At 39.5% G+C, this 11,908-nt stretch overlaps 1 protein-coding gene across 1 annotated transcript in view; it reads right to left on the reverse strand.

The window, feature by feature from the left end:
- Positions 1–810, reverse strand: part of LOC107666377 (kyphoscoliosis peptidase-like) — a 13,691-nt gene extending 12,881 nt beyond the window's left edge. The window contains 1 exon segment of the mRNA XM_016457635.1: positions 733–810. Within this exon segment, the coding sequence (XP_016313121.1) occupies positions 733–810 (78 nt within the window).
- Positions 811–11,908: the final 11,098 nt, after the last annotated feature.

Genomic DNA, 11,908 nt, shown 5'->3' on the forward strand with positions numbered 1-11,908 from the left:
GTTTTATGTAGCAAATAAATAAATAACACCTAAAGTCAGACCATTCTTTTTTTGTTTTAAATCCTGAAATTAATCTAAATCAAATCACAAACAACTGCCCGTGCAGATCGTGATTAAAATGCAGTGGTTGCCTCTAATTTCAAATGGCTAGATATTTTTGTTTAAAGCAAGTTTGTTTGTTATAAAGCAAATAGCCAATAAATAAATTTGCTTAAAAATCAGTATCAGTATCAGAATCCAATTTGATAGTTAAAAAAAAAAAAGAAAGAAAGAAAAGACAATCTGAATTCTGAATCAGCTATGATCGGCGCATCACTAATTAAAATACTAAGTAAAAGGCCTCAAATTTGAAGTACAATCTGGGATGTCTTTTTCTATCAATTCTTCAATAGGTAGATCTTGTCTTTCATAAAGGCCGAGGTCAGGGATCTTGGGCCTAAAAAGGTTGGAGACCACTGGTCTAGGGTTTACAAAAGAGCTGTGTGAACATTACAGCCCACCACACACACATATACGTACACACACGCCTCTACAAACTCTTTTACACACTGCCAGCAGGTGTGATTTGTGGAAAGAGCCTTTGATGGCAACAAAATAGAGGGAGGAGAGAGGGGTTCTACACTTTTTATAAGACTTATTGTGAGGGCCGAAATAAAAAACAGATCCGCCCATACCCCCCACTCCACTCAACAGAGAAATAAAACAAACAGCCTTGGAATGATGAGTCATTACAGTGCTTGCTGGAAATTCCTCAAACATTCTGTTCTTCTTTTTCACCTTTTTCTTCTTCTTCTTCTTCTTCACCACCATTGTCTTCATCTTTTTCATCTACTAATACTGCCTAGTCATCATGTTCTGCTGTTGCTGCTAGCATACTGTATCTGCTTCAATGTCTTCTTTCTCTACATCTCCTTTGTCGTCATCTTCGTCTTCTACTTATTTTGTTCGACTTTTTGCTTTGTGGTCATCCTGTTTATTTTTGTCTTTTGTTGCTTTTGTTTTTTCTTCATCGTCATCTTCATTTTATTCTTTGTCTTCTGATATTTATTCAGCTTCTGTTCAAACGTGTGGATATTTTTGTAGATAATTTTAGCATTTAAGGGATAATTCATTCAAAAATGACAAATTCTGTCAACATTTACTCACCATCAAGTTCCAAAACTGTATGCATTTCTTTCTGTCTTCTGTGGAACATAAAATGATATATTTTGATATTGTTTACCATTTACTTCCATTGTGTGGACATAAAAACATGTTTCTCAAAATATCTTCTTTTATGTTCCACAGCAGAAAGAAAGTCATACAGGTTTTGATTTGTAAATGATTAAAAAATTGGATGAACTGTTCCTTTAAGTGTACTAAATATATTTTTGTGTTTGTAATCTTTATAATTTAAAATTAAAGTTTTACATTTTTAAAAGTCTTCCATTGGCTTAATTTGATAGAATATTTGCCATTCAAATTCTAAGTGACTACAGTAATGTCATTGTGCCATTGGCATATTGAGTACTTTTTTACATCTGTTTTAATTGGTCTTTTCTCTCTTGCATTTATTTAACCATATAACCGCCTTTTTACTGTGATGACGGTGCTAAACTGTGTTGATTCTCATTTACAGCTGACTAAAAAAGCAGGATGCTTGCAACGTGTTTCAGCTAATGTACCCAATTTCAGCAGCCATCTTTGCAGTAAATCTCTCTGAAACGTTGTTTCAACATGTCTTCTCCAAAAATAACAGCATCAAATAATCCAGAAGCACCACACCAAAAATAATAGCATCAAACAATCCAAAAGCACCACACCTCACAACAGGGTGTGTATTTCTATCATGACTTGATTTTTTTCTAGATGCAAGAATTACATTATTCCTTATTGTGAAAGAAACAAAGGACATTACAGTGACATCAGTATGTAAACTTACAGTCACACCACATGTCGCACATTGCAAAACATTTATCAGAATACACATTTTATTGACTACTCTGACACAGACTCACTTCTCTCTCACACAAAAGTAATGCTATATGCCAGGTGGTTTGTCGTGACGATTTATGCCCACAAGCATCAAGTACGCAAAGGAGAAATACATCTCATCAGAAGTACATCAAACGGAGAAACGCAGGAAATGTAGGCTTTAGGACCCAGAGTCACAGCTCAAAGGAGGCAGGGCAAGGCTGACTCACTAAATATGTCTGAGGAATGAGAGAGAGAGAAAGAAAGATAGATGCAGAGAGAGAGAGAGAGAGAGAGAGAGAGGTAGAAGTGAAGAGAGGAGGGGAGAGAGAGGAGACCAGAGCAGAGGTGATCTTGCCCTCATTAGTGTCAGGACTACAGGATGATTATGGGTTGAGAAGGGAATGATGGAAGCAAACAAAGTTCTTCATTTTGTGCCATCCGGTAAGATCCACATGCACTCTCACACATATACACACACACACACACACACACACATATGCACATGCTCCTGCGCCGTCACGACTGAGCATCCGAGGGTTCCCTGAAATTTGAGACTGTGTGCTAAACATGTGCAGCGGAGAGGGTGCATGCGTGTTTGTGTGTTGTTGTAAGTTTTCTCTCTGTTGAATCCTGCAGGTCTGTGGATTGTTTTTCTCACACACTGCCACTGCCGCCGCCACTGCTGCTGCTGGTGTTTTTTGGGGTGCGTTATGCTGGAATGCAGACGGGATTTTTCGGGGCTGGTTTTCTGGAATGCGGCGTAAATGCTTTTACGCTGTTAATCTTAGTCGAGTAAACAGAAAAAAAGAAAAATTACATCACACACTTTCAGATACCCGCACACATTGCAAAAGCACGCGCACGCAAATACAAATGAGGGAGAGGGAGACGTGAGAAAAGAGACTGATGCAAAATACTGATCAAAATCAAGTACCTGTAGGGTAGCGCTAGAAAAAAAACCTATATGCCTGATCAGGCGGCACTCGTGTGTGTGTGCACGTGAAAACGAGCGGGTGTGTGTAGTTGGTAGTCTTCTGGGAGAGTAGGTCTTATTTGTACGCAATGTTGCTGTTCAATACGTCTCATTGTGAGAAGTCAGTCTAATACCACATGCAACACACATGCGCCGTCGTACAGCACATCGCTCTCTTTCTGTCCTTTCCCTTCGCTCAAAGCCTCAGTGTAAACACAGTAGGTAATAGAAGTGGGAAGACACTAAATCTTGTGCCTGTCTTCCCACCGATGCACACACGCACAAACACATACATATTGAGACTGTGGTTTGCATCCTTCGCCTGAGGGTTGAACTTCAAATCAGTTGATGTCTCAATTTTCTCTCCTCGCATGATTACGTGTGTGTTTCTCCATGTGTGTGTGACACACAGCATCAAGTGTGCATTTGATCAGGCTGTTGTAATTGACACTTACTTTGTGCCCGTCTCGGCTTGTGGATAATCATTGTGGCACTCTGTCAATACCATAATTTCCACAGAATCTCAATGTCATTGGAACAGGTCACGGGCCATCGGCGTGCTGTGGCCGGCTGAGAACTTTTACATAGGTGAGCAATCGCTGCAACGGGATTGAAGTTGCTCGAATGGATGGATGAAAGAATAAAATTAACGACGAGACTAATGTAATAAGCAATGTCCTCTGTCTTTTTACGACTGTCTTTCTGTCTAACGAGCATCGTGATTGCTCACCCACCTCTCATTACACACACATGAAAGGTGGACATTTTGTCCCCAGATTCCTTTATTTACGATTTCCCATCGTGTTTACGTATTGAGCGTCCTATTTGCGCTGCAGATGGTGGGATATGAATAGATGTCATTTTCTGGAGGGCCGATTGACTTTGCGTGGCTGTGCGTCCCTTTATTTATCTGTGTATGTGCGTGTACAGTCATCCGCCAGGTCCCAGAGAGGTTGGTAATGCGGTTAGGCATCTCTGACTTTTCTATTCCCCATTTATCTTCCACCCACTGTACATTACAGTCTGCAAGGGAAATTAGAATCACACATTTCTCTGTTTATCTCCTCTGTTTACGGTACGCTATAAAACGGCCATATGGGCATCCTCTCTCATACAAAGAGCGGCGTCTGTGGGCGCGAATGGAGCAGCCTTCGCAGACGTTCACATGATGGAGAGCTTGACCCTTTTCTGATTTACAGGCACGGCCGTAATGTGGATATTTTTAGAGGCCCAAATATGTGCGCGATTTGCCAAGTGCTGTGTGTTGTTTACTTGAGCCTAATTAATTGGGCATCTCTTCCGCTAAAAGTCTGATCCCAGATAGACATGCCTCTGCTTCTCCGTAATGGATTAAATATAGCTCGCGGGAAAAGTTACAAACGCTCCATCCTCACTTTCTGTTAGCGAATGTCAGGAACCCCCTCTTGCATCTGCACGCACACACAAACACCCACGCTCAGGCAAACAGACGCGCCCCCCGCCCACCCCTGGAGTAAACCTTAGATTGCTTCAAGATGTCGGAGGATGCCAGTGTTGATGAATTCCGACCTTTGATTGCGATGCTGCCCGAGTGCCAGGGGAGAAACCTCGCACACATGCCACTTCTCTGATACGCATACGGCAGACAAACACGCAGATACACGTGGTCAGATGTTGTGCCAGGCTGTATGACAAACCATCTTTGGCATAAACTAGATACCATCATGGCCTTCAAATGTCAAACGGTCTTTCTGTTTTCGTTCAGAATTCACATTCCTTGTATGATACAGCTGTATCCTTTTTCTGTTCTTTCTTGCTTGTGTTTTGTTTCCGGTTTGGTCTTCTCTTGTGGCGGCGGTACTGTAGATTGTAAGAGGGAATGGTGGCCTGGCTTTAATAGAGGAAGAAGGGAATGTGCAAGCAATTAGCAGGAATCCCCCAGCAGAGCGCTCACGAAACCAGAGCAGCCGAGATATGAAGGAAAGGAAAATCTCTATTCCCTTGATGTACAGGACAATAGTGTCCATGCAAACACATTTAAGCTGCGCATTCCCTTGGTACCGTGTGATTAAAGACGGCTCTCATGTTGAAGCACGTTAGCACTGCGGTCACTGGATCTTGACGTCCACCTTTCCCTCGGTATCTCTGTCTCTATTTCTCTTCCCAACGCCCAAGAGGATGTTTTACAGGAATAAACGGGCTTAAGAGAGCGAGATCTGATGCCATCTTCATAATATTACCTAGGTTTTCCTGTTACTGTTTGGTATGCTTTGCTTTTGCACACACACTGCTCTGCGTATATTCTCCTACGGCTTATAGAGAGTGAGACGAAGAGAGGCAGAGAGGGAGCAGCCGGCTCACGTACGTCTATATAACACCGTGTGATGTGTAGAGTATGCATAGATCACTATCAGGGTCACCTGGTGATTGCTCCCATCACACCAAGAGAATGAAGTGAGACGGACGCATCAGCCTAGCCGCATGCAGCAGAAACATCTCTGCCGTATGAAATTCATCTGAAAGCAAATGACTGCGGCTTCAGGATTTCCCTGCAAATTGCCATGAACGGTTATTTCAACCGAATATGTGAAGAACATTTTAACTGCGTTACACCTTATTCTGTGGCAGGGGTTTAATAAATCTATTATCAGGATGGTATCTTCTCTGTTACAATCAGAAGATCCTCAGATGACATGCCAACAGACTGCCCACAGTCTGTTCACTGATGCATATTGCACTCAAAAAAAAAAAAAAAAGAAGAAAGAAGCAAGAGCCGGCTGAAATCGCCAGTTCTGATCTGATTGGCCGGTGCTACGCATGTTCTTTGAACATCTGAATAAAGATATTCAGTGTTTTAACAATGAAATTGAAATCAGTGAGCAAAACTGTATGTCTGACTTGTGTCTGTGAAATAATCTTCTACACACATTTCAACACAGGTCAACACTGCTGTGTCCTTGTTTTAATTAATTAAGTTTTTCATGCCAGATCATTATGCTTTAGATAAAATATAAAATGTGACCCTGGACCACAAAACATAAGGGTCCATTTTTTTGAAATTGAGATTTATACATCAAACTGAATAAATAAGCTTTCCGTTGATGTATGGTTTCTTAGGATAGGACAATATTTGGCCGAGATACAACTATTTGAAAATCTGGAATCTAAAAAAAAAAAGGGAGAAAATCGCCTTTAAAGTTGTTCAAAAGAAGTCCTTAACAATGCATATTACTAATCAAAAATTAAGTTTTGATATATTTACGGTAGGAAATTTACAAAATATCTTCATGGAACATGATCTTTACTTAATATCCTAATGATTTTTGGCATAAAAGAAAAATTTATAATTTTGACCCAAACAATGTATTGTTGGCTATTGCTACAAATATACCCCAGCGACTTAAGACTGGTTTTGTGGTCCAAAATAAACGTTCTTCTAAAAGTTGTGTAAAAACAAAACATTAGTCGATTTCTTGTCACTCAGACCTTTTCCTATGCAAGTAGGCAGTTCTTGACCAGAATAAGCTCCAGACCAGACTTCATGCAGAGAGTCAAAAGCGTCTTCCAACAGAGGAGAATTGATGTATGCCGATGTCACACTTGCTTGAAGAAACTAATTCAGCTTGGCCTTTCTAAATTCTTTTTAATGTGTGTTTATATGTTGAAGATCCATAACATGCTCATTTGCATGCAGAAACAGTAATTTTTCCTCATTTAATAATTATAGCATTGAGTTTTTCCCTCTATTACTCCCACAACAGCATGCATATTAATATTTCTCTGCTGCTTTCCATGGTTTAGTTGTGGAGAGAATGCATCGTCAACTGTTTGGCTTTTTCTCTCCGGGAATATTCTGTCGAGTAGCCTCATGCACATACAGACACAACTCGGTATCTCTCTCCTTCTCCTCGCCTCATCACACTCTTTCCTTATTCCCAAAGAAGCAGCATGTGTGTATGTATGTGTGTCATTATTGGTCTTCAGAAGGAATTCCCTCTCTAAGCAATCGGAGACTCGAGTGCCAAAAAGCCTGCAGGCATATTAAGTCTCTCTTTCCAGCTCGCTCTCTTGTAGATCATGGCTGTAAGTGACATTAAAAAGTGGCAGAGAGCACCTTTAATCTGTCTCTCTTTCTGTCTGTCTGTTTAGTAGAGGTGTATATACGCTAAAGGACCATCACTACACACTGCTAGACAACCAAAATACCATCACAGCCTGCAGGAGGCAGCTTTCTTTCTCTCATACCTTATCTCTCACATAGCCAAAGTCATATCTGTGTCAAAGCATGGCCCTTCTCGTACAGGTACTGCCGGATTAAAAGATCTCAAAAACCTAAGGTCTGTGAAGTGACTAAATTCCTAAGCAGCATTTCTAAACCGAAAGCACATGCTTTCTGCATTTGTACCTTCTCTTATGATATTACAGCTGTAATAGCTTATGTAAAAGATGCATTCACATGTTTGATGTGCTTTTAAATTGCAGGCCATGTGCCCTGTTTCTTACCTCCAATTTTTTAATGCACATTGTCCATTTTTCAGGGCAGGGATTAATGTTTTTGGTCTGCCAGAGCATGGTGCCATATGGCTGGATGTAACAGCCTCGCAAACTCAATTTACTAGATTTATTTATTTATTTTTGACATTATGCAAACCTGCCGAGATGCGTCGTGAGATTTCCATGACAAATTAATTCCTCTCTTGATGAAAAAGTTAGAGGGATAGTTCTCCCAAAAATGATTTTGTAATCATTTATTCACTTTCATGTAGTTCCAAACCTCTTGATTTTCTTGCTTCTGTGGAATACGAAAGATGTTTTGAAGAACATTGAAAATGTATGGGGATAGGGGCTGATGAGCTCAGAAAATGAAAAAAAAAAACACATTATAAGACTTTCATAAAGTAGGCCATATGACTTAATCCAATGTATTCCAAGTCCTCTGAAGATGTACGATAGCTTTGAGATAAACAGACAGATATATGATGCATGTTTAAATAAATATATAAAAATGTTTGCATATTTCGTGTTATTTTGCACTTTCTTATTAGCTAAAATGTTTCTTATGTTGACTAAAATGCTGTTTTAGTAAGTAATAAAAACTAAAATTAATTAAATTCGGCATGACAAAATATTGATTAAATTTAATGGATATTTTCATCAAAATACAAAACTTAATACTAAAAAAACTGTAGCAGTTAACTGTAAAAAAAAACCGATAACACTTTATTTTAAGGTGTCTTTGTTTCACATGTTACATGTACTTACTAGGGATGCACCGAAACCGATACTGGTATTGGTATTGGGCCCGATACTGAGCTGTACTCGTACTCATTAAAATGCCCCGATACCAAACGCCGATACCACACAGCATGTGATAAGTGCCATATTCAGACAAAGAAACACCGACAACAGAACAACAGACAGCAGAATGGAGTTAAGGATGTCTACTACGAAGTATATGTATGCAATGAATATAACGTTGTATAACGCCTGTATAGCTGATGTACGCGAGCTGATAAACAAAGCACGCTGACGGGCGAGTACTGGAAAAAGTGGTATCGGTGCATCCCTAGTACTTACTATTGTAATAACAATAATTATGCATAATTACTTGCAAGTAACCCTAAACCAAACCCTAACCATATAGCAAGTACATGTAGTTAATTAATATCACTCAGTATTAAATGTAGAATTACACTGTAACAAGGACACCTTCAAATAAAGTGTAACCAAAAAAACTGTAAAATCATCTAATGAGTACTAACATTTAAATGAATCATTTGATAAAATGCACTTATTTTGTACATAGGCCTATATGTTTTTTATATTGTGCTTATATAAAAAAAACCTACATGTAATTACTTAATTTACACCGTTGACCTCTTAACCCATCCTTAAACCTAACCATACCACAAAACCTGTTCCTAACCTTAACCATATCCCACCTCAATAGCAGCAAAAGGGTTTTGCAACGCAACATGAACACAATACATATTTTGGGTTACACCTTATTTTAACGTGTCCTTGTTACCGTGTAATTGCACAAATAAGTAACATTAAATAACAACATGTTCTTACTGTAGGGTTAGGTTTATGGTTTGGTTATGTAAAGCTATTTGCTTGTAACTATGCATAATTTACTGGTATTACTGTAGTAATTAAATTACAGTGTTGTACATACTGTACTTTTTGACGTAAGTACAAAGTAGTTAAAGACACCTAATATGAAGTGTGAGTCAATTAAATATTCCAGTTAGCGCTGTGCAGTATGATACATCCAAAAAGGCGCATCAAGACGAGTCATGACATGTTTGATGTCAATAATGAGACACGAAAACCAAAGACTACTGTTTATTATTATTATGTTTATTTTTGGTCAAATATCCCTTTAAGAAAGTACAAAATGTACATTTGAATTGTGATTGTAGATGTTGATTTTGATTTGCATGACTGCTGTAATCAGTTCTGAAGAAATGGATGCATCAGGGCTGCATAACTTCTGATGCACTTATTATGAGGTTCAATTTCAAAGAAGAATATCACATTAAGGTTACTGTCTTGAAGGAAGTAGTGAGATCGAGCGGCTGTCTTGTGTGACCTAGCACCTCTGTGATGATCTTATTTAACTCTGTGTGTGTGTGTGTGTGTGTGTGTTTCGAGAGAGAGGGAGGACAGCTTTACTACACACTCCCGCTTTCACACCAGACAAACTACACAGCCACCTCGGCCGCGCAACAACACGCTTGCTCTTGCACTGTAGTTTCATCTTCGTGCACTTTTATCTGTAAATTTGCATTATTCGCCAGAGAGAGTTCGTCCATCCCGACAGTATTTTTCTAGCGTGTCTGGTCTTGTCTAGAAAAAAAAAAAAAAATGAAACAAGGAGAGAAGGAAAAGGAGAGAGAGAGAGTGATACTGAGGCATATTTGATGTTTTATGCTCTTTATCTTGAGTACGAAACTGAATAGATGCACAGGCTGTTTGTGGTTTTGTTGCACACTAACCACATACATGAGTATTTCTTAACAACCAGACCACCAAGCTTTAAAGAGACACCCCCTCTCACTGCTCACTGGCGCAGAGAGCCTGAAATTGCCTGTGTGTGTGTGTGTGTGTGTGTGTGTGTGTGTAAAGGGAAAGGACTCGCTAGTTACTAAGCTTCAGTCTGTGACTCACACATCATCTTATCTCTGTAGCACATCAGCTTATCTCTGTAGCTGAACTGAATCTAGTCATGGTATTAAATGCACATGCAAACAATGATGATCCGTGTGTTTGAGAGTAAAACTACACTGACATTCAAATATTCACGCACACACACACACACACACACACACACACACACACACAGAGACCTGTTCTGCCAGCTCTTGCTTCCTGTTTGCCAAGACAGCACTTCCTGTGTTAGTAATGATGATCAGATATTAGGAGCCTGTTCTACAGACAAAACACCTTCAGCCTGCACCCTTGTATTTTCTGTTCGCTTTAGATTTGAGTTATCGTTTGTCCATGTTTCCTTGCATTAATGTGATTAGCAGGATTTTTTTTTTTATCAAGATTTATTCCAAAAACAGCTTTCTGTTTAATCTTTTTGTCCCTCCTCTTATCTCTCATTCTTTCAGCACATTGGCTTTGATCACGTCTCCACGTGAAAAATATATTTTTTTCCTCTGGTTTGCAGGAAATGTGATTATAGAAGAGACTGTGAAGAAAAAGCGAGAGAGTTTTGCATTTTAAACATGAACAAATAAAACAGTAAAGGTGAATTAATAACAACACGTCTTGACGGATCTGTTTGTGTTTCATGCATTATGCCTGTGTGAGGATTCGAATGCAAACCTTAGCTTGTTTGATTTGATATGTCGGTTTTGGCTTGGTCTGCGTACTAGTGTTGGGCGATATGCTCAATTGTCATATCGTCCTATAGTCAGCATGTGAGATCGCGATACATGATATTATCGTGCAAATTTACTTAATTATTTACTTAGTTTAATTGCCGGAGAGTTAACCAACTCCAGCGTAAGGCTAAAATAGCATAATGTTTTTAATATGACTGAATTTGTATTTAACATGACAATTTAATAGAAACATTGTAAGTTATTGTAATTATCATATTTCCGAAAAAGAAATATGATGAAACAAATAAGCACTAATATTAATTATATAGTATTACTAACCTGATGATAATAATAATAATAATAATAATAATAATCTATCGTCAAAGGCATCAGCCACAGGCGATATCTTTGACTATCGTTGATACATGATACTATCGTCTGTCAGCACAACCCTACTGCGTAACGTACCTACAGTAACCTCTAAAAAGGAAGTGTGATGCTTGCCGTCCCTGGACCACTTCCTCTATCAGTCCTGCTCGCTTCCTTTGCATATCGACAGGCGAACCGTGAGAGGCATCTGCGGTGGAAATAAGCATGCAGTAACATGGCATTAGAGAAATATCTTCAGATCAGACGTTGAGCCAGGGGTTGGTAAAGGTTGGTCACACAGTACCCATAGCTGGAGGCAGCAGAGACGAAGTACCCAGTGAAAGGTCAGAGTGGGGGTAAATAGCACAGTGACTGCGTCCCCTCCGGAGGGCCTGTAGGCATGGCTGGGCTGAAGGTGTTTTGTCTGTAGGGACGGTTCTGACGGGAACACGCACAGAATACCAATCGGCTGCTGTGTCGTCACTGACTTTGAATGGCAGGGGAGGGAGAGAGTTGGTTTTTTCCGTCTGCCTCACCAGCTTACTCTTGGCTTCCTAAATTATGTTACGACAGGAGGACATTTAAAAGAATTATGGGTTTGCTGGCTCAAGCCATTTATGCAAATGCTAGTGCATGTCGTTGATTAGAGCTGGGTGGGTTGTGAGCATCATGTAATAGCAGTGTGTGAGGTGAAATGTATGGAAGAAAAATAATGCCATATGTCTTTGAAACAAAAAATCACGTTGAATAACACTAATTGAAAAAATAATGCATTGCATTAACAGTGCTTGCATTT

The sequence above is a fragment of the Sinocyclocheilus anshuiensis genome, unplaced genomic scaffold, assembly GCF_001515605.1.
Source record: "Sinocyclocheilus anshuiensis isolate Anshui unplaced genomic scaffold, SAMN03320099.WGS_v1.1 scaffold63, whole genome shotgun sequence".
Lineage (NCBI taxonomy): Eukaryota > Metazoa > Chordata > Actinopteri > Cypriniformes > Cyprinidae > Sinocyclocheilus > Sinocyclocheilus anshuiensis.